This window comes from Arachis ipaensis, chromosome B4 (genome assembly GCF_059453495.1).
Source record: "Arachis ipaensis isolate K30076 ecotype BB chromosome B4, ASM5945349v1, whole genome shotgun sequence".
Taxonomy (NCBI): domain Eukaryota; kingdom Viridiplantae; phylum Streptophyta; class Magnoliopsida; order Fabales; family Fabaceae; genus Arachis; species Arachis ipaensis.
In genome coordinates this window covers 135,285,053-135,307,893 of record NC_142439.1, presented here as the reverse complement: position 1 = coordinate 135,307,893, position 22,841 = coordinate 135,285,053, and the positions used below count along the sequence as shown (strand labels likewise).

Genomic DNA, 22,841 nt, shown 5'->3' with positions numbered 1-22,841 from the left:
AAAAATTGAATTTAAAAAAAAATAATACTAATGATTATATCTCTAATACTCCTTAAACTTTTATTATACTCATTGTACAAATATTTTATTGACTCCCTATACTTTTTCTTTTTTCTTAGCAAGACATGATTTGTTTTACACTTCTTTATTCACTAAAAACTAATGACTCGAAGGTCGTGAAAGGATCTTGCAATCACCGAGTAGAAGATAATTAATGGTGGCAAGTTAATTATACGTCTGTTATTTTAGAAATCTGTTATGCGGTAAGTGCCGTGTATATACTCGGTAATAAAATCAACTTGGGTTGGTCGAGTGATTAACTCACTCATTCGTTTAAGTAAATGTCGGAGGTTTGAATTTTACTTTGTGCATGTAGCAACTTATTGGCCAGCGACAGACCCTTAAATGAAGCTCAGATTCGCAGCAAATTAGTCCTTAACCTATCGAGTTGGGAGATATGGTGAAGTCGTGGAGAACCAAAAAAAAAATATACTCGGTAATGAATGAGAAAATCATACTCATTTCTCCATGAGTCAACTTCTCTAAGCAAAGTGATTAATTCACATGAAATAACACTGTAAATGAGAAAGCCTTTCCAATTTAAAATGGATTCCGCTAACTCTAACATCGTGGTAGCTTACAGAGGAAAAGTACCAAACATGAAAGCAGTAAAAAATCGATGTTAATAGACGCGATGTCAATAGATTTACTGCTTTCATGGAGGCTCCGCTGTTTTATATATATATATTTTTTAAACAACAAGAAGGAGATCTTCATTAATTTACCCAGTTCATATCATGAACATTAAAGGTTTACATTCACAAAAATTACCTCATCAAAAGTGTTGTCTTTACCCTTCTGGTTCCTCATACCCGTCACTGTAAACTTCCTTGTTCCACCATTTTTAAAAGGCTGCGCAAATATAGGAACATTAACATAGTTTAATGGTTTTTAAAGGGATACCCACCGAAGAAGATTTTCACAGCATGAGCGTAGTTAGAATAAATAAATCGTACCTTGGTCTTAGGTCCTGAGTGGTGTTCGGACTTAACTGAGAACGACCTCGAAGAATTAGCAAACCTTTTTGGACTAAAACCTGAGTCCCTGGCTGATGCATTGCCGTCTGATCGATCACGAGGGTTACCTTCCACACTATGCTGCATCAGTTCTGGACAGCGCTTGTAGTAATGACTGTACTTGTGGCAATTAGAGCATGCTCTCTTCTTCCTCCAAGAAGACCTCTTGGAAGGGGCTCCTTTGCTTTTCACAACAAAGGGATCGTTGATGCCTTCCATGTTAACATAGGCGTTGAGTTGCCTTGTTTGCGTGACTGCAGGTGGATAATTAAGTTGACAAGTTCAGATTGGACTTCATCAAAGTATGCAAGATCCTTGCAAGCAATATCACACAGCTTGTTGCAATTCGATGCTAATGCACCAACTCGAAACTTTAAGACCCTTTCGACGTCATCATTCACAGGAATTTCTGTGCTAATAAATTCGTTCTTTGCATTCTTTGTCCACCTTTTGTAGATCAACGAATCTGGAAACTCAAGTATGTTTTCGAACTTCATGGCACAGAAGACATGACTACAGGGAATACCACGAGATTCAAACAGCTTGCACGAGCATGAGAATAGATTCTTACCTCTATCGACTTCCATCCGTCGATCTTTGGCCGGGTCTTCGAGAGCAATCACACTGAACTCGACCTTGTCCAAGGTTGTGCTTAGTACCTTGATATTCAAAACCCCTGCCCTCTGAATCTCATTACGAATTTCCTTAAAAATGTTTCGAGTGAAATAACATGATGCAGATCTTTCATATACCTCCAATGAGGTAATCATCACTGGCTCTGAGCACTGAGACTTAAAGTCAGCGATTAATTCGTTGTTTTTTTAATACTCCTTTAAGGCCCTATCCAGGTTATGCATGAAGTCAATGAGGGTGTTCTTGCGATTAACATAAAATCTGATGAGAGAATTTATACCTTTTCACTGTGATGTCGTCCTTATGTAACCAAAAAACTTATCCCAGAGGAAACAATGAGACCACATCGAATGAGTTTCGTACGTCTTTTCCATCCAGGTACTCCCAACAAGGTTGTGCTTATCCAAAATGGCTGCCCATCTCCGATCGAAGTCTCTGTGGTCGTTGTTGTCGTATATAAGACCCTTAAAATCGTGCAGAAGATTAGAATTCTTTATATTTTCACATGCATTTCTCTGCGGATGCCATCCGCATAACCGATGGGCCGCATCAGGAAGAACATTCTTGACTGCATCTCGCATGGCAAGGTCTCCGTCAGTTATTACTGCTTTAGGACTTTTCCCACCCATCGCTTCAACAATGGTTTCCAACAACCACTTATACGTCTCTGTGGTTTTGTCGGATAGTAGGTCGGAGCCGAAGATAACAGTCTGCCCGTGATGATTGCATCCGGAGAAAATGACCAAAGGCTTGTTGTATTTATTCTTCTTGGAGGTTGAATCAAAGGCAACAATATCTCCAAAGCAGTGATAGTCGATAAATGACTGCCCATCTGCCCAAAAAATATGCTCGAGCCTTTCGTCACTAGTGAACGTATACTTTCCAAAAAACAACGGATCGTTGTTTGACTTGCCAATCAAATAGTTTATTGCCGCATTGGCATCTCCGTTTTTAACCTTTGACCGATGATAACAATCAATGTAGTTGTACAAATCTTTGCGTGTGAAGCCAGCATGACGATATCCACCCTTCTGGAACGCAATATACCCCATAATATGGCAGGTCTTGACACCAAAATTATGAAGATTTTCCACTTGGACTTTATCAGTGACAGTGAGACGACGATTGGCCAGAACCAGATGCGCAAATTGGGGTGGCGTCAGATCGTGGTTGTGAGATTCCACAAAATATGATACCTTCCATCTACCGCAGCCGTAGTCAAGCTTTACCCTAAGCTGAGCTGGACACTTGGTTCGCGTTAGTGACCTTGCCTCCCTTGATCTATCATCCAGATCAAGATACCTCATATTCCTCCAACCCTCTTTGTTGCAAACAAGTTGCCTACTAATGATTGTACCTTGATTATCCCTAACCATGTCGTTCTTCCTCATTACAAATCCATGCCAACAAGAATAAGCGTTATAAAATTGGCAGGCCTCATCCTCTGTCCTAAACTCCAGGTTCTAAATATCCTCCACCATTAAATCTGCTATTCTTTTTACACCGCAAACTTCTTCACTCTTGCTAGTAGAATCCAGCGAATCCACATCGTCGTCTTCAGCAGCATCTTCTGCATTCGGTTGATAATCGAAATCATCACCCAAATCATTATCAGAATCATTCTTCACATCATCCTCGTTTATGGACATAATTTAACCACTGTCATAATTTTACCCAAAAATGTCAATAAACAGAGCTAATGGCAGCAACTACGGGAAGCTAAACTAAGCTGCATGTAAAATTAAATGAACCAAAACCAATTAAACTAACCCAATTATTTTCGACCCCAGTATAAGGTTTTAATTTCAATTCCCCAAACCTAGCCACAGCATAGAACTGGAGAATGTTACTTAATTTCCAAATTCCAAAATAGCAACCCAACACTCTAAACAGAGAACCGTTTAAACGCATAAACTATCATCCAAATTAAACTAATCTGGATAAAAAAAAGCTAATCGGACATACCTTGATGACAACCAAAGGTTGAGCTTAAACGGATAAAAAATGCACTCTCAAAGGGAGATGACCTTACCTAATCCGACGCACGTAATTCGAAGGCAGCCGAAAAATAAATGTTGGTAAACCAGCTTCCAGCAGCCACAGTTTCGGGTCAAGCAGAAGTTCAGTTACAAATTTTGAATACTGGAACCACATCAGTTTAGCATTCGCCTTCTCCTCAATTGACGTCGATGCCTAGCCGATGGAACCAGAGTACCAGTTTCGACTCCTGTTACTCGAAGGAGATCATTCTTGCTAAATGGACGCTGGGTGGATTACTCTGGTGTAACACATAACGAAAGCGAAAAAACCAAACAGAGTTGGGTAGTGGATACTAGGATAAGAAATTTCACTGCTGGAGGCTATGTGTTTTTCAAGTTCTGAGAGATACATGTTGAATTTCAGGAAGAGATGGAGGGTACTTTTTAAAATGAAAAACAAGTTAGATAGTATAAATTATAATTGCAAATGTTCCCCAATACACTATACAATATGTGTATACAATAATTAATGTAGTATTTATTATGGTATATGTTCATTAAAGGCTTTTGCTATAACCAATGAATGCATTAATGAGAGGTTGAAAATTTTTTTAATCAATAGTTGAGATGATAACACATCTACAAGAGTAACTTACCCGTAAAATTGCTATGAGTTTGAAAGAAATCACCTAATCCCTACGGAATTTAAATTTTGTGTCTCTCACCTATCTAAATGAATTATTCTCAACCAATGAGAATAGCAAGAAGTGCTTGCCTCCCATTGCGCGTGCTCTTTTTAAGCTCTCAATGCAAGTGCTTCTTTTATAGCAGGCATCTGCATTAATTCAGGGTAATTTAGCCATATGCTAATAAAATAATAGATTTTAAAATTACGCAACCGTTCTAAATTAGAATTGATTATGTGTTGAATATTTTTATATAAATCGAATCAAATTAATTTACATATAAATCGAATTGATTAGGGCCTAGGCGAAATTTGTTACAGGCACATTTGTTGAAGTTCGTCTTGTAACAAATTTCGCATAGAGCTTGGAGGAACTTCTACAAATTCAGAAAATTATGTCCGTTGGTAACTCGTTAGACTGTGGCAAGTTAATTAGAAGTCTGTTATTTAAATAACCACCTTCCATTTCGGTCATGAATGAGAGAATCATACTCATTTATCTATGATTCACCTTCTCTGGTTCCTAATCTCTAAAAAGCAAAGTAACAAGTGCACGAGAAAAAATGAGAAAGCCTTTCCAATTCATAATGGTAGCTTACAGGGGAAAAGTACCAAACATGAAAGTAGCAAAACTTCCATGGTACTCTCACACAACGGAGAAAAGTACAAGTTGCAGAATTAATAAATTCCACTGTAAATGTTGAGCTATCAAAATTCAGAAGCATAACTAATATATATACAAATGGATCTGCTCATGCTTTTACAATAAAAGACATATTACAAGATTGTGTATTAAAAAGTTAAAAAGAATAATGAAATCCTCAAACATGCACAACCCTCCCTACAAATACTTCTACCTCTATCTGCACCCACTGCAAAGAAAATAAGCGAAGGGAAAAGAAATAACAGCACAAGAAGGAAGGATTAGGTTCCCTCTCCAATATCATTAAATACCAGCAACAAGTACCTAATAAAACCCATGCCTCTTTTCAACTAACAGCTAAAATTCAATCAACACAGATATAATGGGAAGTCAAACAAGTTTGAGGTATCATCACTGTATTTAACTAAGGGGGCAAAGGATTCCACAATCCACGATCCCATAACATTTGGACTATTCAATAATTATTTTTTGGTGACTGGACTATGCAATAATTATAGTAACAAAACATGTTTTTTAAGTTTTTTAAATAACTATGATAAATTAATTTATTTCAATCAATAAATTTTGGTTTAAAGATATAGTAGAATTCACTCATTTAAAAATACTTTTATGTTTAAAGATAAGGAACCTGAACAACAAAGATATAAGGGGAAATTAACTCTGCAATTTTTATGTTACAGTACCCCTTACATTGCAATTTTATCAAAATTAATTTTGGTTATAAATTTTTGGTATGAGGCTACATATGGGAATGTTTTTGGTTTAATAAGACTTGGCCGCAATAAATCAAAGGAAAAATCTAGGGGGCAGCAACTTTGTGAAATTTTAAAAGAGTCAAAAAAATGTAACAAAGAACAAAGTCAAAGGGCTGAAGCCGAATAATGAAACATATGGGTAAAAAAGGAAAAAAACCGAGTCTACTAAATTCAAAATAAGTATGAATAATTAGAAAAATTTCTACATATTTAGATGTTTTAATCTATATACTTTCTATATTTATATAAGATAACTGACTTTCTGTTTATGAAAATGAGGCAGTGTATGGTTGTATACATAGACATCAGTATAATATTATATTATCATGGCAATTCAATTCTTCTCTTTCTTGTCTTTCCTTCATCTTTTCCACTTCAAAGATCATCGATGATCATCAATTCCAGCTATACATAAGCTCTTTCAGACACTTCATATTTTTTTAGACTACTTTTATATTATCAAGACCATTAAAATGTAAAGCAAAACTTTTTAATTAAAACAAAACGTAAAAACATATCATTAATTCTTCCAACTATGATAAAGATAGTTTTATCACAGAAAAAAAAAACCTAACAAAGTTCGTCACTGATTTATCAACATAATTCCAGCAATGACTAAATTAGGCTAAAAATGATTAAAGAAAAACAAAATTAAACAATGAATCAAAGCTTGACAATTGCCATGCATAATTTATCTTCAACTCGGAATGACCAAACTTGAATGACATCATCCTTTTGTAGGTTGTTAGCCTTTGCAACTTTGACCCAATTTGACCTCAGAATATAAGAAACGCTTACTTTCTCTGACTTTGGACCCTTGTGCATGAACCACTTAATCAAAGTCAACTCGGTGATTTCCAGCGACGGTTGGATCAGTTTCACTTTTATTCCCTTTTTCTCCTCTAGAGTTTCAAGTTCCGTAGGAAGCAAGAAATCTTTGTCCTTGACCCGCTGTGACGGTATTGAAAGCCGGTTTTGTTGCGGATTCAAATCCGAGGGGTAGAGAGTTTTTTCGATAAGCAGAGTGATCCTGCTGCCACCCATATCACTTATCAAGTTCTTGAAATTTTGTGGCAATTCAGAGGATTCTTGGTTGACTGGTTCTTGGTTGACTGGTTCTTGGTTGAGCTGAGAATCCACTAAGTTAACGGTCTTGTTGGAATTCATGTTTGAAACCCGTTCTTGATCAGCACTTGGCCCTGAATTCACAGCACTGGGGCTGTTTCTTTCTTGGTTGACTGGTTTCTTTGTTTCTTTCTTGGAAGCCTCCTTTGAAACCCGTTCTTGATCGGCACTGGAGCTTGAATTCACAACGCTGATTGAAGTCTCTAAATTAACCCTCTCTAAGAAGTTTCTGGGGAGGTTAAACAGAACATCAACAACTTCAAGTTCATCATCGTTGAAATCATACTCTTTATTTTGAATGAAACAGTCTCTTTTTGTTTTCTTGATATTCATCATCCTCTCCTCCTCCTCGTTAGCCCCTTCAAGACAGTAACCAAAGGCGTTTGCTACCTTCATCGTGCTTGAAAACGGCACCTTAACTGTAGAATCATCAGAATCCATGAGAGTTTCTTTCAGTTTGTTCTTGCTGCTGCATGAAGAACGTGGTTTGCATTGGAGCCATTGGCAGCATAGTGTGGCTCTATGCTGGTCCATTCTTTTCTATAGCAATGAAGAGAATGTGAGTTGGGCACAAATTTTGGAAAGCTAGCGTTAATCTGTATGCTTAATTCAATCAAGCACCTCTTCTTATATATACTTCTATATGTTAATTTGTTTGACAAATTAAAATTAAATCTTTCAATCAATCATATCTTCTGATTTAAAAAAAGATAAGTTAATTTCAAGATTTGAAAAGATTACGAATAAGATAAATTAAATCAAATAGTGAGAAGATAAAAAAAGATAATCAAATCTTAGATTTAAAATTGATTTCATAGAGATAGTGTATCTCTGCAGAACAAAGGAAAAGAAAACAGAATTTCATTCGTTTTTTCGGCTCATCATAATTACAGAAGGCAAAATCTTGACCCCAGTTCATATTCCACAATCATACAAATAGAAGTTTTCAAATGCATTTGAAACTAAAGGAGGATAAAAAGTCAAAAATAGAGAGGCACCTACACTGACAAATCCTTTGAATGATACAAAATTCTAGGAAGAGAGAGTTGCTTCTGTCCAATGTATGTGTATTCATTTTTTCTTAAATCTGGATTTTGACAATGTTGAAAAGGAAAGAACTCTGCAATTTGAAAAAAAAAATGCAGCTGTTTTAAGAGAAGAAACAGCGTATTAAAGGCTTATCAAGAAAGAACTTTATAGAATGTGTGACTAAAAATTAGCTGTCGATTTCAAATACAAACTCCAAATGCTCATGTTACAAAAGGTCTCATCCATGGAAACCCAATTCATACTCTTCCCCATCCTCCTGAAGGTGAAGAATGTGAGATGATGTCCATGATCAGTTCAGAAGTTGCTTTTCTTTTTCTTTTTTTTTTTTCTGTTTGGGATTTTGATTTCTTGAAATCTTGAATGTCTTGCTTACACACCCAACGTGCTCCACATCTCTTTACTTTGAAAAAATGCTGAGAATATTTATCCATGCACATCCGAAACAAACTCTCTACTGAGATTGATGCCTACTTAATGCCAGCAAAAAACATAACCAAATTACTATTGACAGCAGAAATCTTTGATTGTTATACTGGTTGGTTTATATTTGATAAAATACTGCTACGGTTTGTTCAAAAATTCTAAGGCAATAATTATTAATTCTTTTATATACAGAATGTTACTCATTTATCGTTATGTTTAATGCCTTATGCAATTTATATACTTGTGTTGTTTCTCAGGTTATCCACTTGATAATGTTAGACATTTCTCTGATAAAGAATTGAGAATGATTATTGATAATTATCATCCAAGCAATAAGGCAGTAGGACGAGGAGGTTTTGAAACTAAATGTAAGAATGACTCATGTATAAGTTAAAATTTTGTGAAATTAATATAACATGTTGATCAGATACAGACTCAGAGTTACAAGAATGGTTTTTTGGAGGTGTTAATGTCTCAAATCTCAATAGTCATTGTTATAGTTTTATTTTTCATTTTCTTTCTTTCTTTTATATTGTATTATGAATTAATAATTCCATTGCAATGCCAGTGCCAATTTTAGGCCTATTAGGCATTTTATTATGCTATTCATCTAAAATAGCATAACTTGGTATTTTTCTCAGGTCACCTTCAATATAATAATTGCCTTTCATCTAAAATAGGAGAATTCAATGCTTTAACGTCTGTAACATATTTTTTGATTCATTATATCATTACATTCATTGTTACTATGTGGCAGTATTATATATCTGTTTGGTTTTATCAGTTTGGTAGTGTATTATTTTTGCAAGTGGTTTACATTTTAATTAGTTGCATAATTTTAAGAGATTTATTGTTACATGAATCATTTTGTACTTTTTGAAATGTTAATATAAACTTGTTCTTTCTTAATTACTCATCATTGCACCTTCTCTTGATTTGAAATGTTAATATATAATTAGATAAATGAAGGAATTTTATATTTTTTTTATCTGCATGATAGTGTTCCTTGTGATGCCACACACATCCAAGACTTTGATTGAGCCATCCAAGATCTCTTTGGAAGCATTTCACACTTAAATTATAAGAGTTATACATATTTTAACAAGGACAAAGTCTTTGGCAACTGACTCAGATGTGCTAGTTGCTTCAAAGTTTCTAAGGTTGCTCAATTGCTCTTGCATTCATGAGGAGCATAGATGAAATCTATTTGGCAAACTGTTTGATGACCGAATATGCAATTTGCTTGCCATTGTTCGTTTTCCTTTCTTTTGGAGGAAGCTCAATGGTTTTGTTTTCTTTAGTCAAAGTCCTTTGACACCTCTTCTTATATAGGATCTATTCAATTATTCATAATTTGATTTTATAGACCAACTTTAAGAGATAATACAGTTTATCAATCATGCATAGAAAGCAACTTTAATTTGCTTATAATCGAATTTTGTAATATTATTTGGAGTGTGTTTAACTATAATCTAATTATAACATGAGTCTAAACTTTAACTTAGATTCTTGAGTTTGATTATTACTTTGAGCAGTTGAGCGCATTTGATTATAACGGAATTTGTAATATGATTTGAAACATATTTGATTATAATCCAATTATAGCACGAGTCTGAATTTTGATTTGGATTCTTGAGTTTATTATTACCTTGAGCACGTTAGATTATACCAAAATTCATAACATTATTTAAAACGTGTTTGATTATAATCTGATTATAGCACGTGTTTGAACTTTGATTTATAATCTGATTATAGCACGTGTTTGAACTTTGATTAGACAACACATGTATAAATGTGATACGACCACATTTTCTTCAACCTTATCTTGTTTACATGATAAACGAGATAGGTGGTGTGATGCTCTTCGGTTAAATCGCTCGTAAATACATATTTCAGTAATTAATATTTTTATTTTATTTATTTAGAAAAAAAAAATCCCGATTCTTGTCTTCACCAAAATTTAACGACTAATAGAAGCACAAGCAAAGCATATGCCGATTGAAGAACAAAAATGATTAGGACACCTGAAAATTATGTTAGACCATCAGCCATTGTTGAAAGCTGACAAGTAAATTTGAAGTCAGTTAAAGCTGACAAGTAAATTTGAAGCCAGTTATTTAAATAACCACCTTCCATTTCTCGATCTAAATAATCACCTTCTCTGGTTCCTAATCTCTAAGCAAAGTAACTAGTACACATGAAATAACAATGTAAATAAGAAAGCCTTTCTAATTCAAAATGGATTCAGCTAATTTTAACATCAAGGTAGCTTACAGGGGAAAAGTACCAAACATGAAAGCAGCAAAAAATCGATGTTACTCTTCACACTATGGAGAAAAGCACCAGTTGCAGAATCAATAAATTCCACTTGCTATAAATGTTGAGCTATCAGAATTCAGAAGCGTAACTAATATGTACAGATGGATCTGCTCATGCTTTTACAATAAAAGACATATTACAAGATGTGTATTAAAAAGTTAAAAGAATAATGAAATCCTCAAACATGCACAACCCTCCCTACAAATACTTCTAACCTCTATCTACACGCACTACTCCGGATTCAATGGACTACCTCCAATATGATTTGTAAACAGGATCATGGTAAACCAGCACGTAAACTACGCTTTCCGGTCCCCACAATCAATTAATTACAACGGAAACGATGCATGGTCCTTAATTGGTGTGACATGATTTGTCAGACAATCTTGTGGGGAACGATGAAACCCACTCAGCACAGGGAACCAACAAATTCCATATGTGAAATGCGGATTAGCTATCATGATTCTTCCGTATTTGAAATTGATGATAGTTTCTGCTCAAGGTCTTCAAGTAAATCTTGATATTCAACAAATGTTGGGTGTGACTGTAATGCACAGATAACAGGCAGGAAAAATAGTTATATGCTATATTAATTATTATTTACTGAACATAATGGCATGCTATAATTTCCAACAGTAATCTAAATTAGATATACCTGGAGCGTGATGCTGTATGCTTTCCATAGCCGAACATCATGTTGGAACAAGTCAAAAAGCACCTGTAAAATCTCATCAGAAGAATGCACTTGCCAACAAAGTGAACCAGCTAAAATGGGAAAAGATGCCAATACCATGTCTAAATGCCTCCCTTTACAGAAGGAAAAGCACAATGGGAGTGAAGAAATGCTATATGCATGTATGCAATATCACAATGCAATACCTCAGATCGTCTTAATAGGGTAGCAAGAACAACTATCCATTCTTTGAACTTTACAGAGCACATATGAGCCAGGAGAAAGTCTGCATCCAACCGGCTCTGTAACGTTTCCATTTGAAGCTGATTGCACAAAATAGTTTCATTAATGAGAAGCAAAAATAAGCAAAGAGAAAAGAAATAAGAGCACAAGAAGGAAGGATTATGTGCTCTCTCCAATATCACTAAACATCAGCAACAATACCTAATAAACCCATGCCTCTTTTTAAACGAACAGCTTAAATTTAATGGACACATAGTAGGAAGTCAAAGAAGTTTGAGGTTATCATCACTGTATTTGACCAAGAGTGAACAAAATAAAACACAAAGGAAAGGGAGGCCAAAAGACAAAACAATGTTACGTTACTGTAATTTAAAACCAAGAAAGTGCATTGAATAGTCAACAAGAAACCAGTGTTTTCCAAATATTAAAACCTCAGACCTTTTGGCTTATTAGTTCAAGCCCTGAAGCAAAATTCTCCAACCTAGCACTCCCATATCTTTCGCGTTGTAGATACTCCTGTAATTGATAGCCATCAAAGAAATTTAAACTCTTTGACTGGAACAAAATGATCGGAAAGGAGATTATTCAGCAAGATCATGTTACCACTAAATCAAACTGAGTGCCTTTTACAAATGCAACAAGCTTCGAGAGCTCTTTCCCGGACATCAGGTAACTAGCATGGTTTTCTAAAATATTCTTAACAGAGGTAATATGAGCACTTTGCTCCTTGAATGAGCCACTGATTCAAAAAAAAAAAAAATCTTTGTTAAAAATGGTTGGTAATTTCGATGGTCAACAGTTAAAATAATTCACTAACTTCTTATTAAAATGCACACAAACCTTTTATCCAATGACTGCTTCCTCTCACTAGAACGAAAAAGAAAATATCCTAAAAATCTGGGGGATAATTTATCTGAATCACTTGATGCCTGATCGTACTCCCTGCCAGATCTGAGCAAGAACCTCACCTGAGCACCCAACACAGAATTTTAAGAAAAACATCACGATTTCCTGTGTAATATTACTTGACCAACTAAAGGGAACAATATGAGTGTTTCAAAACAATACCAGTTCTCCAGCAAGCTCATACAGAGATTCATCAAGTGTTGCCTGTGTATGATAAACCACATCAATGATATCACTTTAGTGTTAGAGAGAGAGAGAGAGAGAGAGAGAGAGAGAGAGAGAGAGAGAGAGAGAGAGAGAGTTATTAGAAGCATCAATCCCAAACCTGTAATAACCGCAAAGCACAGTACTGACTAACAGCAGGACCCTCAAGTTTAGCAATCACCTGTAATATTTTAGATAAAATAAATATGATTATGTGATAATATAAACATCACACAGACACATACATTACCATTCAATCTTCTTACGTTTAATAAGAAAAATAATTTTAACACAATGAGGAGAAGGCTAATAAAGATAGAGGATAAGAGTTCCTCTATAAAAAGCAAAAGAAACGAAAAAAAATTATCTATAAAGCATGGCTTTCCTACCTCTCAACATGTCCGAGAAAGAAAGTCATATATAATGATCATGATCTTTACACCAAATAGATGCCAGGCATCTAATAACATAAAACTTGCTTGTTAAAATATTTATCATTTAAGGTGTGAGCATTATGCTCCATTCTCCAACGAAAAAATTCAAATAGTGGCGGATACTGCAGTGCCACAAAAACTTTGCCTCTTTCCTGATTCCAAACCCAACAAACATAGCCAATAAGAACTGATTTAAAGTTGCACAGCATGCACAGCATTCATCAAAGATTTATTCAAATTCAAATTGTTCCATGAAAACACAGCCACAAGACAATGCAAAAACATGTGAATTTGATTCTGAATTTGTCCCACACATAACACACACACACATATATAAATTATGAATGCCACAAAGTGCAATAAGGGAGGATTAACACAAAGCATAGAGAGAATTAAAAAAAAAAAAGCATCTACCCTGTTTACTACTTATTTGTTGCAGATAACAAACCAAAAACCAATTCAACAAGAGAGCAAGGAGATTGATACGATTTAAGAATTAAACGAAACAATTTTTATACAGTGGGCAGCACTGATTGAAGAAATAGACAAACTACACATATCAGAAAGCAAAAAATGTCAGGAATGTAACGATTCTACATATGAACAAATCTATTCAGAAAGGCAAGTGAATCTTACCAATATATAGCAAGCTGCAGTGCGATACCATCTACGTTGAAAGCATTCCTCAAACAATCTATAATAAACCAAAAAACCTTAAAACATTTACACTCCTACAATACAAATTGGAAAAGCATTGTAACTTCCAGCAGTGGACAAATAGTAAGGAGTTTAAACTAGTCATCATATATAAATATATCAGATGAATGCAGTAAATTTGTTAAATATTCTTTTATATATATATATACCTTAAAATATAAAAACAACACTTCTTTTACCAATTCTATTCACTTTTTGTAAATGTAGCATTCATCAATCCAAAGATCACTTTTAACCATAAATTTGGACTGTTGGGTAGTACATCAATGATCAAAATTAAAACATGGAATTAGGTGACTTTTAAACTTCTAATATTAGCCATCTATGCATATAAAATACAAATTTGCTCATCTCACTTTCATAATAAATCATTCCTCTCACTAGTCATCACCCTGTGTGTGTGTGTGTTGGGGGGGGGGGGGGGGGAGAGAGAGAGAGAGAGAGAGGGAAGGAGGAGGAGGAGGGGCAGGGGATGTATCAAGTCGGAATGAAATTGTTGTGAACAGTGAAAATGAGCCAAAATCAGATCTGATCAGATTGATGAATAGTTGAGATTAAATTCCAAATTAATGGGTGGGTTGCCGAAAGGAAAAGGAGTGGATATATAATTTGACGTCGTACTCTCAAAGTCATGACAACCTCATTCTTACTTGATACATATCTTACATTTCCATCCCTGTCTATTCATGCTGCCAAATGAGCTCCATAAATAAATTAACATGCAGAAGCATGTACAAATGAAGCATTTAATTGTGTACAGTACCAATTCTGCTTCTTTTTTTTCCTTGACATGCCAAACAGAAATACATCCAGCATGAAAAGGGATATAGTATAAACTATAAAGTTTGCTCAGTAAGATTTATCCAAGTCAATAATTTTCCAGTAGTATACAGTTTCAACATAAAGGCAACACTAGAAAGTTGTTTTCTTTCCTACCTACTCAATTCCATATTGTACTAGTGTTCACTCCAAGTAATAAGCTAAGTTGAAATTGAAAAAAAAAATATTAAATGCTTGAAAGACATACTCTGTTGATCTGCCAGCTGCTGAGAACAAATCTGCCCAATGACGACCATCAGTTTTTCTTGCAACACTTACAACAACATCAAGGTACTCCGGAAAATTCCTGATAAGATCACAGGTTTTCTCCAAAAGCGATCTTTTGGCATGTTTGGGAACTGAGAGCTGGTTCTTGTTTGCATTAGGCCTGGGGTAATCAGCATGAAAAATAAACAGCCAGAATAAACGTTAGAAATGGACACAGAAAGTTGTATTTATTGATGAATTAAAATGATAGAGAGGATATTAAAGAGACCTCTCAACTCTCGAAACAATCACAATTACTCAGAATTTGAAACTCTTCTCTCACTGTATCCTATCACTTCTATTTATACTAATCAAATGACTAAACCATTGTAACCAAGTACTCCTAGCTAACTCTTACTAATGGTAATCAACTCATATACCAATGTGATCCTAACACTAAAGAATTAAGTTTAAGCACCATGAAATTTCAAAGGAAAACGACAAAGAAACTACAGGCAAATACGAGGTTGTTTCAACATCAGATAACTATTCAGTTTCATAATGTGAATATAGAACCATGAAGAGATCCCATTAATGATGTACACTTCATCTAATTTTTAGTGTTTGGTTTGGAAAGAAAACTAAAATCTTGATCCAGGAAGTGTATAAAATTATGCTTTCACTAAGAATTTTCCCAAACATTTGCCCAAAATGTCACCCATTTTAGTCATTTCAAATGAGAGGAGAACCTCATTTCACTTGTAATGAGCTCATGCCACCCTTAAGTGCAGCTTAACAGAGCTTGTTATATGCAAAGAGTCGGCTCAATGAAGCAGCAAGAACAAGAGATTCCCCTCATAAAATTTGGCATAAAGTTTATTTGAAGTAACAATATGGTCCACGATAGTACATACATTGTTTGATCCATATAGTCATAAGCACAACCACAGGTTGAAATTCACAAATTAGACAGAGACCATTATTAACCTTTCCGAGAAGTACCTGGATATATCTGCTTCAAATACCGTAAAAAGAAGCCACTCTAGACAATGTGAAAAATGCGGCTTCTCAGCTGATAAATCTGCCAGCCTTAAAGCTTCTTCAATTTTGTCCCTCTAGCAGAAACATAAATAAATAAGAGTAAAACCAATTGGGGATCTGATAGATAAAAACAATTTCATTAAGATGAGGAGAAGGAAAATACAAATTGGGGATAAGCATCCCCCTATACAAAAGTAAAACCAAAAACAAAAAAAGATTTATCTATAACCAATCCACTTTTTTTGGGGAACAGAGATTTGATTAGAACAAAAAAGAATTTACAAAAGTGGATACGCCATCTCGACGTATATCAAGGTATAGCAACCTTAAAAAGATATGTGACAACAACACACAGATACAAGTTCAAATGATATCCATGTCTCTATTTTTGTTGGTGTAATCAACTAAGAAACTGAGAAGGTCCCTTCTCCAACCCTGCCACAAAAAGTATAAGGATGAATAACTATAATACCTGAAGAAGATGACGCAGCAAACAGTGCAATATTGTTTGTGCCTGAGGAGATGGCTCAAAACATGGAAATTCTGAACCAGCTGAAAATGACATTCTCTGAGAAACACCAACTACTACACCAGCATTTGGAAGAAGTCCTAGAGGGTATACTTCGCGATCAAACTCCAGCTCCGGATCCAACTAAAATATTGAATCCCAAATCAGCACATTTAACCGATTCAAGAGTAAAGGAATGGTTGAATTTTTTCAATGGCTAAAAGTATTGTTTATCTTGATAGTATACATATCAAGCAAATATACTTAAGTTGATGAGAGTATCTTTCAATAAACGTTAGCAAAGAGAAACAGAACAGAACAGGACAACTGACTAACCAAGTAGTTCACTAAGAATGATACCAAACAACCAGATAGAATATGAATCAAAACTACAATAAAATTAGTGAGCCCAAATTTTCAGGTAATTCTTTGTGATAACAATATCTATAAAAATGCATCCAAAGGAATGAATTACAATTATAATAGTTTTTTAATTTTGAGGCAACAAGTTCTAAAGTTTCACATTATGTTCAACATAGCCTACAGAATTATAAACATTTTCCTCGGTTGATTTATATCCAAACCTGCAAGAAGTCCTCCTGCTTAAAAGAATTAGCACCTGGAGATGGATACCAAACCTGCAACAATGAACTTTCATGTAAAAAACTATCAGAAAAGTAAAAAGGAAATTTACTAGAGGATCCATCAAATTCAATAGCCATGTAAACCAAGTAAAATTAATGGAATGAAAAAGATATAGCAGTCAATTACCTGCATGCCTCGATGACCATAATCTAACCATGAAACTTCTTCAATCAAATTTGTTTTATCCTCAGACTGGCCACAGGTAACCCAAAATAGTTCAACTGAATCAGTAAGATTCCTCTCACGTCCATCATCCAAATCAAGAAGTGAAAGTTCCCCATTGGCTCTCAATATCAAACATCTAAAACAAATCATTTCCATAAGGAATGAGATACAAAGTAAAACCACAGCCACCACACACACACACAACATTTTACCTTCAACCATTTCAATCCAAGAAATGCTATAATAAATTGAAGAAAGGGGGTATATGTTGTTCATAATGGCACTACCTTGCTGGCTCTCTTCTTAACGAATCTGATGAAGATGAAATATAGTTGTTTGAGATAGAATCTCTCGGAATTTGATCAGGAATGAATCGCATTGCTGCAGGATGGCTCTTGGCAGTCATAATTGAAAGTTCTCGTACTGCAGAAAGCTGTTTGTCATGTTATCACTTAAAGATGTATAACAAACAAATTTTTTTTTCCAAATAAAAAAGTAACAAATCAAGATTATATTTTACAGAAAAAAAAAATTTAAGAGAAAAAGAGAAAAAAAAATACTTAAATATATGCATTACCTGTAGATCAGGATTTCCCGAAGGAGATAAATCACCAAACAATTTCACATGGAATATATGGACATCAAATGGTCTATAAGTAACCAATACATAATCTTGGTACACATCCATCACCATAGGTTGGGCAAGCAATGGTTTCCGATAGAGCAATGAACTTTGATCAAGGTGATATCTTGGATAAAAGAGCAATTCATACCTGAGACCAATAAAGTATCCTAAGAAACCATTGGAAGTAGAATATGTATATATTTATGAGAAATGCTGCATCCTGCTACGGTAAATGTTACCAAAACTATAGTTTTAATGAGACCCTTTTTTTGGAGTACAATGAGATCTAATCATTAAATATCATATAAGGGTGAAAGACCTTAACATTGTTCAATGCTCTTGGAATTGAATGTACCTAATTGAATGTACCATGAGATAAGCCTAACTCACATCTTAAAAGCTATCTTGTAATTTATAAAGGAAGAGTTGAACAAATACTTATAAAGGTTACTTAATCGTTATCTCCAAGTGATGTGAGAGTGAGGTTCAGATTTGTTATATGCGCATGAACAACTTAAAATCACTTACACATCTATTTTTACTTTGCCCGGTTACTAATCCTTTGTGGGATAGGCTGATTGTTTGTGGATATATTGGGTTTGTCCAAACTTTCTAGAAGCATTGTTGGCAATATGACTTAGAACGTTTGTAAGAAGAAAAACAGGTCAAGATCCTATTGAACTATGCAGTGTATAAAATTTATGTATTAGTTACAAAGAAATGAACACATTTTTCAAAATTCTTCAATGCCTTTAGATTTGTTGTGGGATAGGTCTTGACTCCTCTATAAAGCTCAACTAAGGGTGTTTCAAAGGGTTTCTATTACTAATTAACACAAGGACAAGGCCATCAGCATTGCTCATTGCTAACCTTGAGGGGCATACATATGGGATTTTTGCAGCTTTTAAGACAGTTATTTTCTGATGGAAGATATCTTAACCTCCTCTCTTTTTATTCTCTTCATTCTTGATGAATTTCTTTTTCTCTCAAGAAGTTTATTTTTTCCACCAATTTGCTTTGGAAGACATACAGTACAATAACTAGAAAATTTGTAAGACCAACCACATAAAACATATAAGTAATATAAGTATCTTACGTGTTAGAAGAAACAAGATAGTTGCAGACGACAACAATCTTCCCCAGCCATAACAATCCCTTGCACTGAATCTTTTGTTCCTGGGTAACATCTCCAAATACTCTCCATCTTTTCAGACGTATATCATAGAGTATCAAACCATGGAGGCCAGCGACAGCTAAGTACATTCCATCCTGACTAGCTGCCACATGTTGTACAGGCCAGTTTTGGGAAATATAAGAAACCTGCACAAATAGTAGATGTTATAAAGGTCTGTTAAGTGAAAGATTATGTGGTCAAATTTTGACAATAAAACACATAACTGGAAGTTTAAGATGGAGCATTTTGAGTTCATCGGTCTCTTCAGACTGCACAATAAGTAAGCGGTCTTCCCCATAAATCACTTGTCGGCTGTCTGAAACACCTCTGCTAAGACAGCATTTTCCAAAAGAGAATGAAATAATTCTCCCTGAAGATTCCCCCTCAATAGCATATAGTCTATACCCATATTCATCCCACTGCATTAGTGAGGTACCACCCATCAATGGCTCATACTTACAATCATGGTTTGGCTTAGCAATTGGAGAAGATACAGAACTTAAACCTATTTGTCGGATTGTTGACATCAAGCGACACCCAGAGACAGACCAAACTGTGAGCCCCCTTAACTTCCAACCAACTGCAAAAGCAGAATTATCGGGTGTCCAAGCAATGCAACTAACAGGGCCGGTGTCATCCATTGAATATCTGCAAAATAGTCATATTGAATATACTTCATGACAGAAAACCAACCTATATTGATATGATAAAGGAACAATCACTATAGTCATATTTCTGACCCTAAAATGATTGCAATCACTAGAAAGGAGCTGATGCTGCTAGCATTAAAAAGAATCCACTGATCTGTGCACATATGTTAGATATGATAATAATCTTCTAAAGTTCTAAAACAAAAACAAACCAGTAATCAATAAAAATAGACATCACTGGAGTAGAGAAACATATATAAATCACACACACAAATAAGTAAATTATGCATGTCAAAGAGCTTCAGTATCAAGATTGCAGAAGTAAATCACACTGGCATTCAATATGATTCCAATTCCACATATGCATATTGAATAAAACTTACCCCCAATCATACAAAGAGACTGTGCGTATATGTGATCCCGAATCAGCCAAATCATATAACTCAACTGTTCCTCTTCTGGTACCTACAGCAAGAATTTGCTGTCCAATGGCTACTGAAGCGCATACAGCATCACCAGATCCCAATCTCTTTTCTGCTTTAATGCAATCAACCTGCTTTAAACCTTTCTTACTTATGGAACATGAGACAAGTTGCCCATCAGAATACAAGACAAACAGCAACCTCAATGGAAGACAAAGTTCTAGTTGGCTGATTTCAGACTTTGGAGTAACATGGTTGGACACAAGAACCTTTGGGTGACCTTTAGGAGAAAGACCATTCTCTACAGAAAGTGGTATTTGAGAATCTTCAAAGCTAGCTGGAGGACATCGATCAAATTGAAAAGCCCCATAGAACTGTTCAGGAGATTAAAAAATGACAGTAATTTTGTTATACATTTAAAAAAAAATAATTATAAAAAAAAGAACATTATATTATTATATTGTCCAAAGTTGTTGAGGCCTGGATGTTTAAATTACCTCCCCCTTCCAAGACATACTATATAAACTTCCATCAGAAAGTCCAAGCAGCAAGTATTTATTATCACAAACAATATTGCTCCTGCCATAAAAGTTGTATCGACAGAGATATCAAGATCCAAAAAGTTTACTACCACTAGAAGTTTTCAGTTGCATTTCAAAGAGAGTTATAAACCAAAGCTAGAACGATACATACATGGACAAATCCTTTCCTGTGAAAGGAACTTGCTCGGAAAGCAGAAGGGATATAGCAGCTAGGCACAAAGCAGAGGGTTGCTTCCCTCCAATGTGTATCCGTTTATCTGAAAGCTGGACCTTAAAAATGTGAAGAAAGAAAGAAGATGTCTGCAAATTAAAGAGAGAAAAAATGAATTGTATTAGGAACATAAACACCATATTATCACTTATCCAGAATAAAACAAGATTAATAGACAAACATTTGGATTCAACAAAATATTTATAACTAAAGCACAATATAGTAATTTCAAGGCACAAGTTACTAGGATTGTGAATTTGGGAACAAAACAAAGACCCTAGATGAAATTGAACATATGATATCTCACTAGTACCTGGATATAGACATGAACAAACAAGTAACCATAAAGGTTTTAACTGTTCTTATTTTGGATACAAAGGCTAATCCAACAAGCTTTCTAGATCTAGAATAGACTGAGCAAGCAGCATCTTTCATTTCACAATATAGCCTACTAACAATCACATAATATGAATCCCAACTGGCAGCTTCATTTTTCATTTGCATGCATCCTCCAAAGGTTGTAAGCCACATTTCATAATCATCAACAAATATGCAGGATTACTTATTACTCTTAATCAAACATGTATAATCAAAATGTTCTCAAAATGCTCATAATTCACTAATGCACATATCAACATTCTGAAGAACTTACAAGAATGGCGATTAATTTGCCATCAGGACTCCACACGGCCTGCAAGTTTTCCCCTTCCTTTTGCAAAGAATACGCATCTCTCTTGTACTTCCCCAATCTCAATCTATGCTGCACCAACAGAAAATCCAATACACTGTCAAGCTTATATTCCATCCTTTAACCACACCCCCCCCCCCCCAAAAAAAAAACTCCCATATACCCGATATTGCAGTAATTTACCCCTGAAGAAACCCAGTCCAACATTCCCCCCCAAAAAAAACAGATAAACCCGACCATAACATTACAGAAACTCTGCTCCATGACACCATGAACACAATTTCAAACGTGCAAAAAAACATAATGTAAACCCCAGTAACCACATTCCACAATCACCTCCATCAAAACCCAATCATAATTTTTTACAAAAATATTAAAATAAAAGTTACACACAACTAAAATATAAACTCCAAATTCCCGTATTAGAATAATTCAACTCACTTCCATTGCATTCAACAGAAAACCCAGCTCAAAAGAAATCCCCAAATATGTACACAAACAATTCAAAAATGCCGAATTGATATAGAGGGGTCGAGGTACCTGGGAAGAACTCCATAGTTCAAAGTGAGTTGGGGATACAACAAGTAACAAACGGTTGATGATTTTGAGGTACACGATTTTCGGGGCGGAGGAACATACTCCCTGCTCAAGAGGGATCACCTGAGGCCACCCATATGCCATATACATCTTCTTCTTCTTCTTCTTCTTCTTCTGAGATTTGCTTGAAAATGGTGAAATTGATCGCAGATCTAGGATCTGCAGAGAGGTGTGAGGAACTGGAAGAGCAAGATCACCAGCATTTTTTATTATTATTATTATTATTATTAATATTATTGTTATTTTAATTGTTGTTGTTATTGTGATGAGGAAATAATAATTAACGAGGACAGAAAAAAATCGCTTGAGCTTAGCTATAGTAAGATCTACGATTTGGATTTGGGATTTTTCATTTTTTGGGAAGAATAGCTATCTCAACTTCTACGAAGGCTGAAACAACACACTGAAAAAAAATAATAAATAAAACTTTTGTATGTGTAAATAAATAAAAATAAAAAAGAGAATTGTAATTGCTCACAAAAAAAGTCTCTTAATGCATGTATTCCCTGTGGAATTTTTTTAAATAAATTAACTCAAAAATAATAATATTTATTTTCTGTTTTCGTTACAAGTTTTTTCTCTTTAAGATTTATGAATTTAGTTATAACCAATACAATATTTCTTAAATAATATAATAATATGAAAAATATTGCAGATAGTA

At 34.8% G+C, this 22,841-nt stretch overlaps 2 protein-coding genes and 1 pseudogene across 3 annotated transcripts; all 3 read right to left on the bottom strand.

Annotated features, from left to right (window-relative positions):
* Positions 1–941: 941 nt before the first annotated feature.
* On the bottom strand, positions 942–3,190 carry LOC107637142 (protein FAR1-RELATED SEQUENCE 5-like; annotated as a pseudogene).
* A 3,265-nt stretch (positions 3,191–6,455) lies between these two features.
* On the bottom strand, positions 6,456–7,451 carry LOC107637143 (putative B3 domain-containing protein At3g49610). The gene has a single exon (XM_016340587.1). The coding sequence runs from the start codon at positions 7,449–7,451 to the stop codon at positions 6,456–6,458; it is 996 nt and encodes a 331-aa protein (XP_016196073.1).
* Positions 7,452–10,736: 3,285 nt separating this feature from the next.
* On the bottom strand, positions 10,737–22,572 carry LOC107635079 (uncharacterized). 2 transcript variants are annotated; one of them, XM_088483448.1, is made up of 23 exons: positions 22,124–22,572; positions 21,548–21,655; positions 20,836–20,984; positions 20,640–20,721; positions 20,104–20,516; positions 19,295–19,718; positions 18,993–19,216; positions 17,849–18,044; positions 17,559–17,704; positions 17,233–17,407; positions 17,046–17,099; positions 16,426–16,605; positions 15,915–16,027; positions 14,914–15,093; positions 13,806–13,863; positions 12,857–12,916; positions 12,694–12,735; positions 12,466–12,593; positions 12,229–12,364; positions 12,064–12,141; positions 11,589–11,705; positions 11,365–11,427; positions 10,737–11,253 (listed from the first exon to the last, which is right to left on the bottom strand). In XM_088483448.1, the coding sequence occupies exons 1-23, from the start codon at positions 22,268–22,270 to the stop codon at positions 11,167–11,169; spliced, it is 3,360 nt and encodes a 1,119-aa protein (XP_088339574.1). In that variant the 5' UTR covers positions 22,271–22,572; the 3' UTR covers positions 10,737–11,166. The 2 variants fall into 2 exon arrangements, with proteins under 2 accessions (XP_088339574.1, XP_088339575.1); XM_088483449.1 differs by having other exon boundaries at positions 21,548–21,650; positions 22,124–22,570.
* Positions 22,573–22,841: the final 269 nt, after the last annotated feature.